The 22862-nt window shown below is 40.2% G+C and overlaps 1 protein-coding gene across 1 annotated transcript in view; it reads right to left on the reverse strand.

Moving 5' to 3' along the window:
* The window catches only part of SNX14 (sorting nexin 14), a 1453711-nt gene that overhangs the window by 280733 nt on the left and 1150116 nt on the right, over positions 1 to 22862 (reverse strand). Inside the window, exon 19 of the mRNA XM_044067476.1 lies at positions 22562 to 22685. Coding sequence (XP_043923411.1) covers positions 22562 to 22685 — 124 coding nt within the window. The remainder of the gene's footprint in view (positions 1 to 22561; positions 22686 to 22862) is intronic.

Below are 22862 nucleotides of genomic sequence, written 5' to 3' on the forward strand. Positions count from 1 at the left end.
AAAAGGAATTATTAGTAAAGCATGTAAAATATTGCATGACAATTATAAGAATCAATCAGAGGAGCTTAGAAAGGATTGGGAAATGAAACTGGATAAGCAATTCACAAATAGACAATAGGGGGATACATGTATATCTCCAAATAGGCAACAAAGTCTAGAAAATGTAGGATCTTGCCTGGAAGTGTTTACATAGGTATTTTTATACCACAAGTAGACTCCAAAGAATTTTTCCGTAGGTGGATAACAAATGTTGGAGGTGTGACAGGCAAGAAAGAGGTAGCTGGGAACATATTTTTTGGGAGTGTAATAAGCTGGCAGACTTTAGAGATTCCCTGCAGACCACTCTGCGGGAGATGCTGGGTGACTAGACTGGCCTGACTGGAGAGATTACTTTTTTTGGGTTATGCTACAGAATCGAAATTGCCCAGACATAGTAAAGCCTTGCTGAGTCTAATTATGGTGGCTAACAAAAAAGCAATTACTAGAAAATGGAAATCAAAGTCTAGACCAACTTTACTAGAAGTAGTGAATATAGTAACAGAGATAAAGCAACTGGAATTGTGATCTTTAAAAAAGGGAAGGCGCAAACTACATTGGAAAAAATGGGAATTGTGGGAACAATATATGCAGAGCAGGAATGAGGTTTAGGAGGCTTAACTGACAATGACTGGATGGTTTATAAGTGATGTATAATGTCTGAAACTACAGCTGTTTCAATGGTGTCTGTGATGTAAACTGTTTGCAACTAAAGTGGTATCACTGTCTTTGTCATATGTGAAAATTTAATAAAGATGTTTGGGGGAAAAAAGGTTATGATCAGATTGGTGTCATGAACAATATTTATCCAGAGCTGAGATTGTACATTGTGGAATCAGAAGGAGCAACTTTTAGGTGGAATCAGAAACATTTGAGACTAGTGTCTGAGCCTATACCACAGCATATAGCCTGTGAGAAAGACTATCTCAGAGTGAGTTATCCGGTGTTCCAATTCCAGAGGAAGCTCCAGAGGACATTCCTGTTCCTACAAAGAATCTAGAAGTTCCTGATATGAGTTGTGCACCGCAGACTGTCCCTGTTGCTAAATTTAGTCCCAAATGCTATGTTACGAGATATGGTCGAATCTCTAAACCATGTAGCAGATATCAAGCAACCTGGACATGAGCATTATGTTTTGTTTCCAATGTGCATAGTAATTCATGCCTAGCTCTAACACTGTTTTGTATAAAAGTGCAATCTTTTTAAGAGGGAGGATGTAGATCAATAAGAGTGTATATACCTTTAATAAGCTATCCAAGGGCTTGCACTATTGACTGCCATTTTGTAGTTAGCTGTTGAGATATAAGCATATATGTATGTAAGCTCTGTTACTTCGTTCGTATTTACTAATGCTGCTATCCACCCTGATGTTGTTTGTATATATCAGATCGCAACCCCAAGTCTTCTCATTATTTGTATTAGAGGCGAATGAGCGACAGCTCTATTAAGTTAGTCAGAGAAATATTTAAATTTTTTCCTCTGACTTTGTACAACTTTCCTTCCAGCTTTGTCCGGGAAGTCTTCAGCACAGCCATGTAGAACTATGTCAGCCCCTTACAAGGACACACTTCCTTCCCTCTCAACTGTCCCTGATCTTAAAGAATGGTTCTGATTTTTACCTCCTACACCTGCCCTGTCTCTTGAAGTAATGCATGGATTATTATAGTCAATAAGGTCAGAATATTAAAGTTTCACTGGTGGCATTGTTCAAAAATTATATCAGGGTACAGAAGCTAGCTATTTAAGAAGTTTTCAGCTGGCACAGAGGACTAAAACACTTTTCTTTTAAAGAGCCCCCCCCCCCATTACAAAGGGTACAGGCTTCACCCCTCCCCCGAATATCATTATTTTGTAAATTGACTTAAAGCAATATTTAAATTGTTTCCCTGGTGTCTAATGCTGGTGCAGAGGACTAACACTCTGCTTTGTTAAGATGCTGCTCCTTACGTTTCAAAGCTTTCCCCTAGTGAGTGTGTTTGTGTGTGTGTGTGTGTGTGTGTGTGTGTGTGTGTGTGTGTGTGTGTGTGTGTGTGTGTGTGTGTGTGTGTGTGTGTGTGTGTGTGTGTATTAAGACTTTTTACATCAATTCCTTGGTATCTAGTATTTTAACAGAGGATTAACCTTTGATTTCTGTCCTTGGATAAAAGACCTGAAAACGTTTTCCTCTCACATTTTTAAGTGACTTAGAGTAATATTTTATGAGTATTCCTTGTGTCTAGTATTCCTCCCCACCCATACATATTTCTTGCTCCAAAACTGTTGTTCTACTAACTTTTAAGTGACTGTAGGGTAATATTTATACAGTATCCCCAGAGTCTATTGTTCTCCAGCCTATTTGTCTTTGTTCTACAAAACTCGTTTTCTATTAACTTTTTAAGTAACCTTGCAGTAATATCGAATCTCCCCCTGGGTGTCTATTGTCCACCAATACTACAGGATTTGCTCATTGGTTTAAGGGAGACTGGAGATGGAAAATTCCTCCCCCACCCATCCACACTCGCACATGCATATATACACACACACAGCCCTCATGGACACACTCATCCATTCACACATAGCTACCCTAGCTAACCCCTCCTACTGTGACCACTCAGACAGACAGACACACACACACACATACACAACTGAGAGAAATCAGCCCTCTGCACAGACTCACATGCAGCCACACATGCCCTCACATACATACCCCTACATGTCTCCCCAACACTTGCCTCTAATATGATATCACTCACTGTAAGCAATGGGTGAAAGCAAACATTTGGAAGAGCTAATTAATTCAGCCAGCTAACCTAGCCATGCAATTCTCTGAATCGCTTAGGTTTATTAATGCCTTACTTTAGGGATTTCGGAGGGATAGCACATAGCTAATTAGCACAGCTGTTTCCCAGGAATGCCTCAATAGCAGACAGCTCAACCTCAGAAATGGCCCATGTTGGTGATCCTACAGACCATATAGGATCAATGCAGTAGGCCAGCCTCTGAATCACAAAGAGCCACTGTAAATGGCAACAGCCCATGTTAGGGCTTACTACTGGCGGAAGTCGTTTCTGTATCCAGCCCACAGTATCTCACCTTCCCTGATGTGCATAAAAAAGCCTGTCTCTTACGTGAGGTGACCCTTCAGTGTACAATGATTGTCCCTACTATTATGTCTAAGGGAATCTGGTCAGACCAACTTGTCAAACAGTGGAAAATATGGATACCTTAATTAAACCTCTCCAGGCATGCCATCATAATAAAACTGGCAGTGAGGAGGCAGATTTATTTGCAGAAACTATAGTCTAATAATTAAAAAAACTGTTTTAATTTCAAAAGTTTATTTCTCCTGCTGCAAAAGGAGGGAAACTGAAGAGAAATATACAAGTATAAAAATAAATAAATAAAACAAGGCTGTCAGAAAGCAAGTGGCATCATCCAGGAAAAAACACAAAACATTAATTCAGTACAAAGATACAGAATGACAAAGACGTCATTAGAGATCCCAACTCTGCATTTATTGATCACAGGCTCTAACTATACATACACCTAGAGCAACTACAAAGTAGCTCATAATTATCACCCAGTACTGATGACTGACTAACAGTGTCCCTTCATTAAGTAGATTTTCCCCAAACATAGCAGGTGAAAATTTGCAATTACACATCCAGTCATCAGTTTGGTTTTAAAGGTTGATATGAAAGTACTTTCATGTCCATTTCAGTACCTAAGGGCAGCTTATTCCACAAATGACACATTGGGAAAGGTATCTGTCAAGTAATCCAGAAAGGTTGATATGGCAGTACCAGAGCAGGATAGTGGTCAAACACAGCCCTAGGATAATGGCCCAGCACCCCCCCACCCCACCCGCAACCATTCCAGTGTCCCATTATTTATCTGTTTCTCCACAATTACCATAAAAACTATTCAGACCTGTCCGTATACACACTATTTTCTTCTTTACTTTCACAATTATTGCAGAGATTTGGATTTAATTTAAAACTTTTATTTGAAAAATTATTGCACAAACAAAACAGTCTCACATTGAAAACAGACTTTATATATTTTTATTTTAATATTTGTTAACCGGGAAAGTCCGACTTGGAACAAAGCCAATTTTCAGCGAAGACCTGGGGAGAAACACTCCAGATGTGTGTCTTTGTAACCTGGGAGGAAACCGGAGCACCCAGAGAAAACCCACACAAATGCGGGGAGAACATGCAGACTCTACACAGAAGGCAGCCCAGCCGAGAATCGAACCAGAGAACCTCTTGTTGTGAGGCGACAATGCTACCGCTGCACCACTGCGCCGTCCAGACTTAGCATGAACAACAGTAAGTTTCTCTTCCCTTGAAACTTGCATTAATTGAAAATACAAGGAAACTCACATTCATTGAAAATGCGTCTGGCTAGTGGTGGATTACGTCTGCTTTGGGTTCCCTGCATATATTTTAGGACTATACATAAATACATATGTTCTATAATTCACTTTCTGATTATTTTAAATTATATTTCTTGTTTAATACAGTGACATTTGCCAGTGTGAGTTTTAAATTTGTAGTTTTAAAATGTTTTCCTCAGTAAATAGAAAAACAAAGTATGAATCAGGGCCATGGTGGTGCAGTGGTTAGCATTGTTGCCTCACAGCAAGAGGTTCTCCAGTTCGATTCTCGGCTGGAGCACCTTCTGTGTGGAGTCTGCATGTTCTCCATGCAGTCGAATAAGTTTTAAAGACATGCAGTAGGTGCATGTGTTTGCGTGTGCTGTCTCTGAAGGTTGGGCACCAGGCTGGCAACTCGACACTGTAAAAACTCCACTGCCAATCAATCTGCGGAAAGGTGATTTGCCGTGGCAACCCCTAATGGGTGAAGCTGAAAGACAATTTACTACTCATTTCAGATCATTTCAACCATAAAAGGCCACTTAAACAGCTGTCATTATAATCCACTCTCAACAATTGTGGACACTTTATTGACTGGGTACACATCAATAAAAATGACCACAGTGAAGTATTCTTTGTTTTACATAAATGCACACAAGTCCTGCAGAGCAAACTAATGACATTTTAACTTTATCATTTCAGTAGGGTCAGTCATTTTTATCCACAGACATCTCCTGAACCCAGCAATTACAGCTACATCCTTCTCAGATGTCTATATCACAAAAATGAATAACAATAGTAATGATCACACTCACATATTTCAAATTTATTCCAACTTTATTCAGAGACATACATGCACAGTAGTACTACAAATCCAAAACAAAGGGTATTTAAAAATGACCAGAGGATAAGAGTATAAGGTACTTTCATCCACAGAGAGCCCCTCCAACTAATCTGTTGACTGTGTACACCCTTTATTATTATGATGAAAAAATGACATATACTTTACTGGTAACTTTGGAAGAACTACTTGAAATTGTACATAGATCACTAGCATCATACCATAAGATCCAACCATGTGCAACATAGTTTAAATAGAAAAGTATTCATGACAGCATAAGAAATATTAATCACCTAATAACATATGCTAAGTCAATATGCACAATCTATGCAGAAGTAAAAGTCATCTGAATAATTCCACATTAAAAAGAACTTTTACTAAGGCTGAGATTACTACAAGCAAATAACTTTGCATTTTAGTGCTTTATCTATAAAACACAGTGCCTGTTGCCTTAAAAAAATTGCCTATGTTGCATTAAAAAATGGTGTGCTGGTGATGCTGCCATAACTTTCCCTGAACTAGATCAGCTATGCAATAATGAAAGGTTTGCAATCAATGACAATAATTTCATTATTATCAGCCATGTAGCCCCACAGACCATTAAGAGGCCCAGCCCAAATGCAACAATGAAAGGTTGGCAACCTATGACAACAGTTTCATAATTACCAGCCGTGCAGTCTCAGAGACCATTAAGAAGCCTAGCCCAAATTCTGAGTTGTTCCTAAGCTTTGTCTGGTTAGGACATGCTCAATGTCACACAGTAAATAAATGAATGTAAAAACATGTAAACCTTGCCAAAGGAAGCAGCTCATTAAGAAGTCAGAGCTTTAGTCCTCTGCCCTAACTGCCACGATAACAGTTTTTAACTAAATGCAGACGTCCTTTGCAATCTGACCTTGTAGAGAAGGCTGTATCATAGTAGCATGCAACAATGACTACATAATGGATGCTGAAGATCAGGAGGTTCTGACCATCATTCCATACTAATGCAGATCATATGACCTGACAAATGTCAACCTCTTTGTAGTTGCTGGTGGCTGTAAATAAGATAGTGGAAAAGATACCACAATATATTAGCAAAATACAACATGTTTAAACTATATTATATAATTTAGGCCTACATATGAATTAATTCATTATTTTACTACAGGGGTTAAAGCAAAACAATTACAGATAACATAAATGCTGCAGCAGCTTTTGTTCTATAATGCGCAAGTCATACAAAAATCAGAAATATTACTGTATACAGCATACTGTTTTTGGGGGGAGGTTTACATGCTTGCAGGGCATCTACAACTAATTTCTAACTTCTCCATGTCTTCTCTGTCAAGAAAAGCTACTCCCTCTGACAACACTAAGTACATGTCTGACCCACTCTGATGGTTAATAATGCTGTACTGTTAGAGCATACATCTTCAGAGTCAACAGAGCCAAGTAATGGACAAATCACATGCAGGGTAATAAGTAAAGCCCTGCCAGCCATACCAATATTCCACCACTTCACTGTTTTTCCCCGTTTACCATAAACATTGTCCAAATATGTCAGCCTGCATACCATTTTTTTCTTTACTTTTACAATTATCATAGATATTTTGATTTCATTTAAAAATTATTTCGAATTTTTCAGAAAAATACTGACAGCCATTTTCTTAAAAAAAATACACTCTCACGTTGAAAACAGACTTAGCTCAGTGTTACTGACATTAGGAGTTATAAACCACAATAAAGATCTGATGTAGACATCATCTAATAGGGAGTCGGTGTCCACCTTATGAAAACGTGTGCAAAATGGAGCAGGAGTATGCAATACTGAAGGTATAAAGAAAGACTGAGAATCAGTAAGAAAAACAGAACAAGATATCTGAAGAGTATGAGATAGGAAACATTAACTAAACAAACTTGGGATAATAATGAAGGGCAATTCACTGGTATCTACATATTCAATGAAGATGACAATGTAAGCTAGAAATGAAAATTAAAATACAAAACAGAAGACACATTCACATCTTCCAGTGGTTAGTCCTACCTCCTTAACCTTGATTTCTTTTAAAAAAAGTCAGCAAAACAGCAGACAGCGATTAAGCAGTACCTGCAGCATACCTGGAGAGGGTCAAGGCCCTCAACAATATTCCCCATGAAGTTATTACTATTACTCACAGACTTGTAAATCTGCATATAAATCAATATAATATGTAGTGGATAGATAATTGGCTGTCTGACAGCATTCATCTGTTTAGAGAGTCATAAGTGCAACTTCTGAAAGCAAAAACATTTCCAGTGGTAAACTTCAGGGCTCAGTGTTCAATCCTCTTCTATATGGCATCTAATTTCAATCCTCTTCTATATGGCATCTAATTTCTCAAAACTTCAAACCACGAATCCTGACCTATTGTTATCTAAGAATGCAGACAACTGTAAACTGGGTGGTGTTAGTCATCGTTCCACTGATTCACAACTGCTCCAATATGGGTTAGACTATGATAACAGTTGTTGCAAGGACAATAGTCTCAAATGCAAAAAATATATACAAGTATATTTCATTATGGCAACCAAAACATATCCACCTACTACCATATAAGTAACACAGTCCTTCAACTAGACACTGTCACAAGGAACACAGGCACTCCTGATGATAATTCCTTATCTACTGACCATCACATATGCATAACAGTTTAATAATCCTATCTGCCTCAATTAATTTCCAAAGGCATCTCCTATAAAAACAAAAAAGTCTTAATTCTTCCTTTGCTCATCTTTTATCAGCCACATTTTTGAGTATAATTTTCATTTTGGCATGCATCTATCAAAACATATAACTCAGCTTGAGAGACCTCACTGAGTTCTAACAAAAATTATTAATAGCCTGAAGACCATCTGTGAAGGCTGCCAGCCCAGTTAGTTAGAATTTTGTAAATAATCCTATGTCATTTGTAAATATTAATATGATACACAGGCTTGCCTTACAGATGTAAGAGAACTGTGTGTTATGATTAAACTATATGTTATGTGCTGAGCTTCAAAAATGTAACCACAATACACTCTGCTGGGGAAGAGCAAAAATGTATCTGGACTATATGCCTGTGCAAACGTATGTTTTCATACCAGAGGCTGGGACATACAGAGTTAACTTGCAAACTCTGAGAAAATAAAGAATTTTTACGTGTGTGTTTACCAGAACTAGAAGAGAAAATGTCTGCAGCTGGAAATGCATTCTATAGTTTGAGACAGAAATAATTACTAGATTTAAGATGTAAAAGTGTTAATTGTTTTATGACTTCCAGTTTCAGGTAAGATTCTAAGATTCTAAGAGATAAGTATTTTTCATAGAGACATGTTAAATTCTGTTGGTGCCTGTTTAGCCTGGGAACTAGATGCAGATGTCAAATAGTGATGTCATCTAGCTAACCCAGCATTAGTGTGTATTATTAATTTCAGAACTCTCTCTTAGAGAAAGTCAGTGTCTTTTGTATCTTGTTCTGGACCTGTAAACATCTTCAGCACTTCTTATCTATATTTGCCTTGCTCTGTAAGTAAGTTATTTAGGTACAGTGATTTCTCGTAGAGATAGACAGGAATATAGTAAGATTAGTCCAGATGTTTTTCAACTCTGTTGTCACTGTGTTGAGTTAATGAGTATTGGCTTGTGCTTTTATTTATTATTAAATATATTTAAACTTTTAATTGTGGTTGGTTTTGTATAGAAATATTTAAGCTCTTAGAGTACTTGCACATGTATTTGGTGATACTGTATAGGCCACTCCTAAACAGCCTTGGCCCTGGTCATACTTTCTATTTGGATAATAGTAATATTACATAGTAAGACTGGGCACCCTTTGGGAAGGGCCTTTTTAGCAGCTACGTAAGGGTGGTTGGTGGTAGTGATCTTCCTTTTCGCAAACTCTTGCAGACACCTTCTGGGTGATCTGTACCTAGCCTTTTGAACTATAAAGAGTCATCCTTTTTTTGACATCCTAATTTCTTTGCAGAAAAGATGGCTTCTCAAATATACAGTTAAAAGAACTTTCATCAACAGATAAATAAAATATGTTGATGTGATAGAACTGCAGAGGTAAACACAGATAATTAGATAAGCAACATCAGATTCTCCACCACTCTCTTTTGTGTTACCATCCTCAAGGCTGGAGTATGGTTTATTGGCTAGGCCTGTAAATAGTTTGACTGACTGCCTAGTACTCACCTTCAACAGAAACACAAATAATACTGAAAAGAGTGAGACAAATAGTGCTAACTGGGTCCAATACAAGAAAATCTGCATATATTTCAGCAAAATCACTTTGAACAATAATTCTCTTCCACATTTTAAAAGCTGTAAACTGCTATATTTATTTATGTCAAAGAACAACAAACTGTGTGTGTGTGTGTGTGTGTGTGTGTGTGTGTGTGTGTGTGTGTGTGTATACGAACACATACATACACACACATATGGCTGCCGTTTGGTCTGCTGAATGCGAAAGCTATTGACAGATTCAACTGCTGTGTTTCTACAGTGAGCATTGATTTTGTTGAGTAAGGAATTTGCCTAAATTGGTAATGTCAAAGCATTAGCGTTGTATATGGGATGCACTCTGGGTTAAAATACATGGGTGTGTATCTGTCAAAAGTTATTTTTGTCCATGTTGGCAACTGGAAGGATGAATGACCCCTGACCACCTCCAGAATGCAGCTGTGTTGCTCTCCATACTCACACTGGCCTCAGCTTCCTGGCAACTTGCAAATACCTCTTATAATGGGTGGGCAACTGTATTGGAATTTCTCTGCATGCACCTATCTCCTCCAGTTCTACTTTGGTGACCTGGCTATGGGTCACATTAGAAACACATTTAGCACTAGTTTCTGTGTGTTTTACTAACAATTCACAGAACTTCCTCCTTATCATCATCATCTAAATCTCTGACCACAGATTCCACAGGAAAGTAAACATGCCTGGACTTCTATGTGGCCCTCCCTGACTTTCTGAGGGTAGTACAAAAGACTCAGATGAGGAGCAGGGTCTTTTTGAGGCTTCCTGTGATTCGAGAGGGAGAATGCGACAGAGTTTTAGGGGATGCTTGAAGCATGGCTCCTGCAGTACATGATTATCCACAAGTCATAACAGTCATTGCTTTGTTTTGTAACTACATACAGACTGTCAAATGTTCTATGGTCATTTGCCCTGGGACACTGGTCCTGGTGGGACAGCATAAAGTAGTCCATCTGCACCAACCTGGTATGGGCCATAGTCAATAGCAGAAGGTTTACAGGCACACATACATTTAGTTTCAAAGAAAACAAATCCAGTGATGAATCTTAGTGACTTAAACAAATATGCAGCAAAAGAAAAATTCAGAATAGTATCAGTGAAAATTAAAGGTCACTGCCCGCAACAAGGAAATTAGAAGGACACAAGCAGGCGTGGAAGGCTGACATCTGGAACACACCTAGCTAGTACAGTGCTGAGTGCTGCATCAGTACATAAATATGGCAATGTATACACTGACCCAAAGCACTAATTCTGCAATAGTATCAATACTATCTTGATAGAGCATTAGAAGTTCAATATCTACTGGTCCAATAAAAGCAATCATCAGGTTCAGGTCCAAGGAGGACTTCTGGCAACTAGTTGCATGCCTGTTTCTTGGAATACATTGCCTGTAAAAGGTGATATTTCAGTTCTTGCTTAGAAAGAGAGAATAGTTGTGTAAAATCTTACCATAACCATATATGTCATTTTCTTCTATGTTGCAGTATTCTTTACATATGGGTTGTATTCTGCCCACATGACCTGACGTCTGGCCTGTATACAAAAGCTTAGAGCCACTACCTGTATGTGGGACGTTGCACATAGGCACAGACGTCAGTCATAAAAGGGACGTCCGTTTGTACCATCTTCAGAATAAGAAAGCACCATGATGAAAACCCCAGAGGAGCCTAGGTGGATCATCCTAGGAAACAGCAAGCTGTACAGGGAAGGCAAGAGGGATAGAATACTGCAACATGGAAGCGAAGGACATCTATGGTTATGGTAATATTTTACACAAATGTCCTTCTAGTCAATACTGCAGTTTACATATGGGAGACTGCAACAGCTGAAAAGGGAGCCCAAGAAGGAGGATAGAGAAGAGGGAACTAAGAGGAAGCATTTTCCAAGAACCCATGCATAACTGCCCTAGTAAATCCCAGTAAATCCCACACTAGATCTGGAAACAGTGCCCAACTTGTAATGTTTTGTGAAGATGAGAACAGATGACCAGGTGGCTGCTTCCAAGATGGAATGAACATGTACACCCTTGAAAAAGGTCCCTGAGGATGCAGCTGACCTAGTGGAATGTGTCATGACCGATGCTGATAAGGGTTTTCCATGGAATTCATAGCAAAACACAACAGCCTTCGAAATCCACATGGATATAGTTTGTTTGGACACAGGCAAGCCCAGAGCCCTGGGATTAAATGGCACAAACAGTTGGTCAGACTTCCTGATAGACTTTGTCTTGTCAATGTAAAATCTGAGTTGTCCATGCACATCCAAGTTGTGTAAAATTCTCTCACTAGAGGACTGGGGTGAAGGGAAGAAGGTAGGGAATTGAATGGATTGAGTGACAACTCGTTCACCACTTTAGACATGAAGGAAGGGTTAGTTCTCAAGGATACCCTGTCCTTATGGAAAACCAGAAAGGGAGGCAAAGCCATTAATTACTGAATTTCAGAAACCCTTCTGGCAGAGGTTAAGGCTACCAGAAGCACTGTTTTCCATGTGTAAAACTTAGGGAAGCCGAAGCTGCAGGTTCAAAAGAAGCTTGGGTAAGTTTTTCCAGCAAATAATTGAGAACCCAGGGAGGAGGAACTGGTTTACTGAGGAGTCTTAAGTGTAGGTCACCCTTTAAAAAAAGATTAACTTCTAGCCTGGAATCTAGGATGGGGTCAAAGGCAAGCAGGCAGACAAGGCAGAACAGTGGACTGTAACTGAGGAGTAAGAAAGGCCACTGTTGAGTAACTCACACAGATAGGAAAGCACTATGGGAATGTCCGCACCAAAGGGTTCACTTTCCTTTTTTGGCACCAAATGGAAACTTTTCTCCAGTTGGAAACATACTATTTTTCTAGTAGTGGGATTCCTGGCTTCCTGCAAAACCCTTAGCACATCCTTACAAAATAGGTGCCTGAAAGGGATTAAAAGTTGATCACCCACAAAGTCATCTGTAGACTTAGCAAATGTGGGTTAATCAATGATTCCTTGTCCTGAGTGAGTAGGTCCAGACAGCGAGGTAACTTGTAGTGATGACCCTTGGCTAACTGTAGAAGAAGAGGGAACCAGTGCTGTCTTGGCCAAAAAGGAGTCGCTAACAAGATTTTTGGTTTGTCCTGTAGAATTTTTAACAAAACTTTCTGAATTAAGGGAAAGGGGGGGGGGGTGCATAGAGAAATCTCCCCTTCCATGAGAATGAGAGGGTGTCCACTTGCCACACTTGAGGATGAGAGGCTCTGGCACAAAAGCGAGGAAGTTGTCTGCTCATAGGGGATGCTAATAGGTCCAGTTCTGGACTACCCCATGGTGAACTACATCCAGAAACATATCCTTATGGAGCATCCACTGGTGAGACTGTTTCATGGACCTGCTTAATGCGTCTGCCACCAAGTTCTGAGCTGAAGGAGGGTACACACCATGTAGTTACCTTGTATAAGCCTACCAGTTCCCAAGCTTTGATGGCCAAATGACAGAGGAGATAAGATTTTGTGCCCCCATACTTATGTATCACAGTACCATGGTATTGTCTGTAAGGATCTTCAGGGGTCCTGGCAAGAAGAGAGGGTGATAGGTCTGTAAGGCTAAAAGTAAAGCCCTCATTTCCCTGATGTTGACATATTCCTTCCTTTGAGAAGGGGACCAAAGGCACTGAACTTTCCTGGAAGCAAAGGTTGCTCCCCACCCCAAGTCTAAGGCATCTCTAAAGAGTTGTTGAGCTGATTGAGGAACCGGAAGAGGTAGGCCAGGGTTCTGACTGAGTTGTTGCATCAACCAAACTCTACTTTCAGGCAAGGAAGGAGGGGAATCATAACCTCTAAGGGATGAGCATGCTGGGACCAAACTGTCTTGAAAAAACGCTTTCTCATGTGTAGCTTTGCAAAGGGTAGCATGGGAATAGTAGAAGCCATGAACCCCAGCAGTCTCAAACTCCCTGGCTGTAATGGAAGGAAGAGGCAGAAGAGCCTTCATGAATGCCCTGAGATAGGCTGCTTTCTCCATAGGGAGCAAAACCATCATCAAAATCTGTACGAAACCTGCATCCCAGGAATATAAGATCCTGACTTGGTGTGAGGCATGACTTTTTGACAGTTATTATGAAACCCAGTGCCTGCAGAAAAGGGATGGCTAGGTTCAAATGTTGAGTTAAGAGGTCTGGGTTGCTGGCCAGAAACAGCACATTGTCTAAATATGGGTAAACTTGAAGACCTTCCAGCCTTAAGTATGCAATGGCTGGGGCTAGAAACTTTGTGAACACCCTTGGAACAGTAGAAAGACCAAAGGGCAAGGCAGTAAATTGAAAGTGCAAAGAACCCACCGAGAAATGCAAAATTTTTCTGAAGAGGGGGTGTTTAGGAATATGCAGGTATGCATCCTTGAGATCCAGGGAAGCTAAGAAAGCTTGAGGGGGGACCAGGGGCAGAAGAGTAGATAGGGATATCACTCTGAAGGAAGGCACCACCAGGAAAGTGTTTAATAGGGAGATATCTAGGATAGATCTCCAAGGGCCATCTTTCCTTAGAACTAGAAACATCCTGGAATAAAACCCCCCTTCCCTGCTGGTCTTGAGGGACAGGCTGAATGTTGCCTTGTTTGGAAAGTTGGTCCAGAATCAAGGGAAACAGATGCAGTTGACTGGAGGAAGGTTGAGGTATTCCCTGAAAAGTCTTCCAAGTCAATAAGTATCCATTTTGGATACATGAAATCACCCATGAGTCCTGAGTGATCTCCATTAAAGCCTGTAGGGAAAGAAAGAGGGGAAGGGGCAGAGGGTTATGACTTAGAGGATACACTAGACAATCTCGATGTACTGAAATGTCGAAATTCAGTACGTCAAGACCAAATAGTGAAAACTACACTATGCCGAATACACAAATGTCGAATCCGCCACTATCGTGGTGTCGTGCTCGTGACGTGTGGTGCAGTTTGTGGATTTATCTGGGGTTTCAGGTAGGTGTTGTGTGTTTGAGGATAATGGGCAGGGATTTTAGTGTGTGTGAGTGCGTGCGGTGGTGTTTTTTGTGTGTTTGTGTGTTTAGTGTGACCTTGGAGTTAGAATATATAAGTAGGGGGGTGTGGGGGGTACAGGGGGGCTTGTCCCCCTGCTTATAGGTAGGTTAAGTGTGTTTGTGTGTGTTATGTTTGTTTAGTTAGGTAGGTGTATGTGTGTGTGTGATTATGTCCTGGTTTGTGTGTGTGTGTGTGTGTGTGTGTGTGTGTGTGTGTGTGTGTGTGTGTGTGTGTGCATGTGTGTGTGAATGGTCGCGATTGTAGTATTCGTGATTGTGGGTTTTCATGTACGTGGTTTTTTGACTTTTCAGTCTTGAAATACTGAAATTAGACATTTCAGTATTTTGAGATTGTATAGTGAATCCGACTTGGAAGAGGGTGCAAGCCGTCACAGAGGACTTTGTCTGGGCTAAAAGGACTGCTGAGGAGGGGCCACAACAGCAGCTGTAGGAGTAACAGCCTTGGCTTGTGGGTGACTCCTGGAAGGCATGTGGGGTCTAGTTCCAGATGGAACAGAAGTGGAGGAATGAGCAGGTTTCCTAACAAAGGAAGTCTTAGCACAGCAGGCTAATTTCTATGAAATTTTGGTACTGGTGAAACCAGTAGGTGCTTCAAATCTAGAGTTCCTTACCTTTATCCTGCAGTGATTTAAACAACTCTGCAGCTGCTTTTCTAAACAATGAGGGATTGTCAAGAGAAGCATCAAGCAATTTTGCCTTGATGTCATCAGGAATTGCCTGGAGACACAGCCAGGAATGTCTTCTTAGAACAGAAGCTGCTGCTCTGGCAAAGGCCTCCACTGCATCTTAACTACACTTGATACAGTCTCTAGCTATCTGAGCGGAGGATGATAGGAGGGGAAAGGGCCAGAGATTTAGCCTCCGAATCTGGCAAAGGGGAAAGTGCTTGGGTTGCCTGAGTAAGCAGAACCAGAGCATACCTGGACATGTGTGTCTGGTAATTAATTGCCCTGATAGCTAACGTGGAAGAGGTATATACCTTCTTGTCCAACCTTTCCAAAATTTTACTTTCCTTATCAGAAGGGAGCAACTTTGCAGAAGGAGATAACCATGAGGATGTACGTGAGGTACTGGAAACCACTGCAGGCTCAGCTGAGGAGCGAGCATTTACAAAGAAATTTGCAATCCTCAGGGACCTTATAGAAATGATCAGGTCTCTTTGGCGCAGGTGCTTGGGAGTCAGGGGTCTTAGATGCAGCCTTGAAAACAGCTAAAAAGGCTGGCAGTACTGGAGGGACTGCTGATGGTGCAGGGGCCTCCACCTGTAGAAGCTCATGATTTCTCCTCTGTTTTTCTGAGATTTGAGAGGAATCCCACTGGAAAAACTCCCTAATTTTATTAATAGTTTCCCCAAAGGAAAGTTCTTCAATGGGAGAATCCCCCCCATTAGACTCCTCCTCTAGGGAAGCATATTCTAAAGAAGAGGGAATTTGAGTGGCGTATGCTCAACAGTCTTCATCAGATAAAGACTCCTCAGAATCTGTGTCATGAATTTGAAACTCTGAAGGCTGTCCTGAAATAAGGCCTTGGACCCCGGACGGCTGCACTGGAGAAGAATCAAAGGCTAGGCCCCGACATGGAAGAACGAGAGGCTGCAGGCTTCAAAGTCATCAGGCCTTAATAAGGCCCTGAAAAAAAACTTCCCAATCCGACATTGGGGTAGAAGGAGCAGGAACATGCCTAGTCTTTTGCTTCTTTTTCATAGGCTTTTCCTGTTGAGGAGAGAAGGCGGTCATAGGCACAACCCCCGGTAATTCTTTGGACATGGAAGCTAGAGCAGTTCCCGAGTCTTCTGCAATCACAACCCGTGGTTCCCCCAAGTCGTCTGAACCAGACATCTGCAAAGCCTCGGACATGCTGGGATCCACATTCCTGACAGCTCCCATCCAGATACCTGCCAAGGGAGCTCCTACCTCCGATCTTGCAGCCGGGTTTTTGTCAACCTCAATGGATACATCAGAGGGAGCAGACGCAGCTAAAGAGGATTCAGGCCTAGCCTTGCTGGCCTTCCTCTTTAGAGATGGCTCAGAAGTACTTGCAGAACTCTCTATAGCATCCCTAGCCAGAAGTTTGTGTCTTTGGTTTTTGAGATACAAGTTCAAAGCTGACAGACTATGCAATGTTTTGGGAATGAAGGCCTGACAAAAAGAACAGGACCGGTGGTCATGAGAAGGCCCTAAGCAAAATAAGCACAGCTCGTGACTACCTTTATGTGGAATTTGCCTTCCACACCTACACTTGCCCTTCCTCGATGACATTAACAAAACAAAAGGCAATAGCAATATATTAAATCCCAAACAGAGTACTTATCTGAAGCTGTAAGATGAACCAAGAGGATCCAATGGCAGACCAAATGTATGAGTCAACCTTTCCGAATGGGGGTGAAAAAGTTCTGAAGATGGTAAGTGCAGATGTCTCCTTTATGGCTGACATTGTCTGTGCCTACATGAGATATCCCAAGTACAGGCAGTGGCTCTAAGCTTTTGTATACAGGTTGAACGTCAGGTCATTTAGGCGGAATACAACCCATAACTGCAACATTAAATAGGAGGACATCTGTTATTATCCAGTTAGCCCGATACAGTAGCACGGATTTTTCCTGATAAGAAGTGAAAGCACTTTGCAATATAGTAACTGTTTAACAGCTTACTGGCCTAAGTTGGCAAAGAGCAGACAAGCTATGCTCTACTGACAAAAGTTTGACTCTTACAACCTCTGCCACCATGTTTAGCAGATCCAGCAAAATGAAACATACATAGTGTAGCTCAGTGGTTAAGGTTTTTGGCTCAAAGCTCCAAGGTTCAATCTCGACTTTCATTTAATATATGTATGAAACTGAATTGTCTGCGTGGATTTTCTAAGGCAGTCTAGTTTCTTTCCAATATATGGCATATGGTCAGGTACCCTAAAAATACAGAAATAAACTTAAAGATAAAAAACATTCCAGGTTACTTCTGAAAGCAAGCATTTGTGTTCACATTTTTCCACAACTAACAAAGACAGAATATTAAAGGATAATGCCCGACACCTGTGATGGATTCAATTTCCAAGCTAAGTCTGAAAAAAATGACAATGTGCAAGACAAACTATGAAATTAATCTAAGTAACTTACATAGCCGAAGTTAAAAAAAAAAACTCTAAAACAGATAAGCACCTAATTTAATGTAATCACAGTGAATTACGTGTACTCCACAAATGTAGTACAGTCCTTCAACTCAAAAATGGGCTTTGGTCTCCTTTCTGAGAGCTTTCACAATAAAAGAGACTGAAGAAACACTAAGGACAGGGCGGGAAGACATGCAACAACCAACCTCAATGCAGAATCCATAAAGAGATGCAGCTCTGTAGTATGTTTGTGCCACAGAATATGAAAAATCCATGTTTCTCATTTCTGACTGTCTGTATTGGCTCTCTGTTAATTATAAAAAGATGTAAAACTGTTCCAGAATCACATCATCCAAAGGAACAAACATCAAAACTGAATCATCCATTTGTTTCTCTAAGGAGAGCTAGTCTTCCTGCATGTGAATGATACCCATCCTTGATGCACCACTTCTGCAGGGATCATCATCTGGCAAGACAGACCTTGTACAGAGGCTTTTACTGTACAGCCTCCTTAGCTCTGTTAATATACCTTTAACTTGCTTTCCAAATAAAGACGGACCAGAAGCTGGACTGCAAAGTACCTCACACTGTCAGTCTGTGGGGTAACTACACATGCACAGCAATGTGGGCAAATGGGGATGATGCTAAATGGTTCTCCAGGTCAAAATACCAACATCATCACAGAACAACTTTATAAACAGACTGTGTGTGTACAGCACAGCAGTAATGTTACCTACAACGTTTTATATGGCACAGCAGACTACCAACTGAAAATATCCTTTTCTCAATAACAAGTGCAACTCAAATCCTCATCTAGGGGCAAGATATGCATAATGGGACAACTGCTGCCACTTAGGAGCTGCCTAGGAAATGGAGGAGAATGCTGATGGATGACTGCCCAGAAAACCAAACTTCTTTGGATCAAACACCCATGATCCACTGGCGAAAAAGGGAATCTTATCTAGGATGTGCCGACTCTTCTTCAGAACACTGACAAATTAAACAATGACACTACTCTATTTCTTCATCCAGTGTGGCATTTGTCATTAATGAAAGTAATAGCTTCATGGAAAGGAGAATTTCCACTGAAAACTTTATCAGTAAGTTAAATCAAGTATCATATCTGAATAGGCAGTAGCCAAATGGAAGATGTTTCAAGACAAGAGGCTTACAATATATGCTGACATGACACAATGCAAGAACTGGATAACTCTTTCATTCAAGTGCCTTGGGAATCTATCTGAGGGAAGTGGTATAGGTCCTTTCACTGGTAACAAAACTGCCTCCAACACCAAAATAAGATAATGAAGAAACAGCAGATTACAGACTGACTTGTGATACATCTCATGAAATATGGGAAAGGGAATGAGATTTGCATTGCCCTTTTTAAGAACTAATGACAATTTTGTGATACTGATGAAAGGTTAAAGGGAATCTTATTTAATCCTGCCTAATATAGCTAACTGAAATGGAAAAGAGATCCACATTTTTTCTTTCTTTTTTTAAGACAGACATGGACAACAGTCTATCATTAGCACATGGTAATTTTGTTGAAAACCTTGTAAAAAAGGCCATATTTGGGAGCATGACCTAATCCTAAACAAAATATGCAAAGAGTAAGGCAGTCTTGCTTTAACATTTCCCGTCTGTGTCTACAACAAATGGAAAAGTGTCTCTTATATTCTGATACTGATAGCACAGCCTCAGAATTCAACCATCACTTCACAGAATCTATCCAACTATCCAACAAGAACACTAAAACCACCCCAACTGTAGAACAGACTAACATACCCACCTTCGCACCACCTATACAAGAAACCTACGTACCCCATCTATGGCACGTGTTACATATAATTCCCCTTCACAAAGGCGGAAACTCCTATGAACTATCAAACTACTGGCCAGTTGCTATCTTGTCCCCCTTTCCAAGTTTCTGGAGAAATGTATTCACACCCAGGTAATGCACTTCTTATCCTCACATAACCTCCTCTCCCCCACACACCACGGTTTCCGCCCAAACCATAGCACAGCCACTGCTCTACTCTCCTTTACCAATCAGATTAACCATCTAAGAAACAACAACAAATTCGTCTCAGCCATATTCCTAGATCTATCAAAAGCGTTTGATATGGTCTCCCATAACTTACTCTTAGACACTCTGTCAACCTTATCATTCGCCCCCTCTACTACTTCATGGTTTAGAAGCTATCTCTCTGACAGAAAACAATCAGTTAAATGGCAAAGTACACTATCTCCTCTATTACCAACTACTACAGGCGTCCCACAAGGATCAATACTGGGTCCTCTACTATTCACCATTTTCACTAACAAACTACACACTTCCACCTTGCATGCATCACTTATACAGTACGCAGACGACTCCACCCTAATCTGCTCAGCCCCATCCATAACCACTTTTCAAAAGCTTACCCAAGAATCCTTCTGCTCCGTGGAACAATGGATCACTGATATCCAACTCATTCTAAACCCCAACAAGACCAAATTACTCCTTTTTACCCCCAATAAATCCAAATCCATACCTCATACCTTCACTATCACCTACAAAAATGGGACCACATTCTCACCCTCCCCTCACACTAAGCTGCTCGAGGTTGAAATAGATAACAATCTAAACTTTAATGTCCATATCTCACAAACCATCACAAAGGTACATAAGAAACTAGGAATCCTATACAAACACAAACAGTTCCTATCGGACCAAGCTAGAATCTCCTTAGCCCAAACCCACCTCTTGCCTACCCCAATGTATGCATCACCAATCCTAATTCATATCAGGAAAAACAGACCTAAACAAACTAGAGTCATGTTACAATATAATTGCAAAATTCGCTAACAACTCCACCTTTAGAAGTCATCACTGTCTTGCCCTGAACCAACTACAGTGGTTAAAACTCCCTCAGCTAATTAGTTATCATCAATTAGTCCTGACCTTCAACATAATAAGGAACCCTCAGAAAAACCCAGCCCTAAACCAGCTTCTAAACCAATATTCTGCAAATCGCCCTCTATGCTCATCCCACAAAACCCTGCTCTGCATAACCAAAGCCAACAACACTGCAGGGAAAAGTCTGTTCTCCCACATCATTGCTAGGGAATGGAATAACCTCCCCCAAAGTATCTCCTCTGCACCATCCATCTCACTTTTCAAGACATCACTAAAGTCACAACTCTTGCAGTCATGGCTCTGTCCCTGTATCACATAAAATCTTTTCTGCTCTCCTCTTAACTTGCCACACCGCATCTCCTCCCTGCTTACCTCAGCTATTCTGTACTACTCAAATACTCCCTATCAGGATCTACTATCCTACAAACTATTTCTCACACTATGACATATCTCCAGAATAGCATTATTTTCCAGATTCCATTCCTTCATTTTTATGCTTTGTACTACCAATAGGGAATTCAGACTTTTGCTATCTATATACCAAGCTTACTCAAATCAAACTAAGGTACGAAAAATCTCCTTGATTGTTTATATGCCACTGTATAGAAATTTTCTGTTCATTCATGGACAATGTGTTGTCATATAAAGACATGGAGCTCTGATTGTATATATGCTTCTGTACAGAAATATTTTTGTCATTTGTTGTATTTGTACTGTTATGTTATGGAGCTTTTCTCCCCTGGCCTCCGCTATAAATGGGCCTTGTTCCATTCAGACTTTCCCGATAAAAAAATGTAAAATAAAATAAAAAAATAAATAAAATATTAATATGAAATAAGTAGAACTGCAAACAAGTGAATAATAAAAAGGTTAATTAATGATCTCCTTCATTAACCCATAACAAATGTACATCAAAAACTACATGTTCTTTTTCTTAACAATGGAAGGGAATAATCTAGGAGAGAAAAGAAGACAAGTGTCTCCTCTAATGAGCTTACCTGTGATGATGTTAATATCATAAACATGTAAAAAGGTGCTTACATATCATGAGCAAACAAAACAAAAAATCTAAAACTAAGTTTGCACAGTGTAGTGTGACACTTTGAAGTTTATCTATGGAAAGACAAAGACCTTGCTAGATACAGCAACATCAGTTTGACTTGCAAGGACCACAGAAAACTATGTGAAATTGTATACAGACTGTTTTGTGCAAAAGCAATCTTAAACTACACTGCTGCCCAACACTGTGCATGTTTTTACTTCGAGTACCACATGCTACTAGTCAATTTCCCTACCCAATAACACTTGGGCTGTGTATAGAATCCTTTTATACTGTGTGTGCCAGATCTTTTGGTGCAACTGGCCCGATTGTGGCACAGGGGGATACAGCCCTGACTATGACTAAGGTGAACGGGATTATATTAACTGCCATGGTACTGGAGAAGCTAGGCAGAGAGCAACTCCTCTAGTGTAAACCTGGAAAATCTCCTCTGCACTTAATGGTTGATAGAAAGAGCTATTTCTAGTAATGTTACTCGCAGACGTAAAGAACAATCACTGACGCAGCCCATTGCAAGTGCTCTTCTACTGCACAGCCAAGTATGTGTGGGGACGCAGGTCAGCAAAAATATAAAAACCTCAAACCACCCAATTAGCTGTCTCACCAGACTCTTACCCTTGGTGATAAGGGAGTGAATGGGTCACCTAGCTGAGAAGAAGCTCATGATCAGCAGGCAGTGGGAGCAAAATGAGAAAAAATATCTTTTGGAGCAATTTACCATAAACCTGAAATTGATGTTAATTAACATACCAGATGAATAAAAGTTAGACGAATCTGGTTCAAGGAAATGCAAAATAACCAGACAATTCTGAAGAAAATAATGCGCCAGCTTTCAAAAAATGAACCATGAATTTACATGCTGAAAAATTCCGTCAACTATAAATCATCATCAAGTTTTCCTAACAACAGATTAGGGGTACTATGACAGTTAACAGTAACTACACATAACAGAAGTTGTATACCTATCTACACTGAAGTAAAACTTACCTATATACAGGAGGTAATCATAGACTCCCTCAACTGTCATCATTTCCATGAAGTAGTTCTGAATATGTTTTCTTTCTGCACTTTCTGAGCGGTTTGCATTGTTCTTAAAAAGTTCATTGTAAAGCTAATATAAGAATACAATAAACAATAATCAAATATTTACATTATTAGATACAAAATAAAAAAACAGCTGATTTGCCAACAAATGTGTAAGTCAACCATTCTGTTATAATAATTCTAACAGCATCAAGCAAACAACCACCACTCCTAGTAAAGACAGTTGAGGCAAATTTTAAAGCTT

Source organism: Protopterus annectens, chromosome 1.part0, assembly GCF_019279795.1.
Source record: "Protopterus annectens isolate FY-2018-M chromosome 1.part0, PAN1.0, whole genome shotgun sequence".
Taxonomy (NCBI): domain Eukaryota; kingdom Metazoa; phylum Chordata; order Ceratodontiformes; family Protopteridae; genus Protopterus; species Protopterus annectens.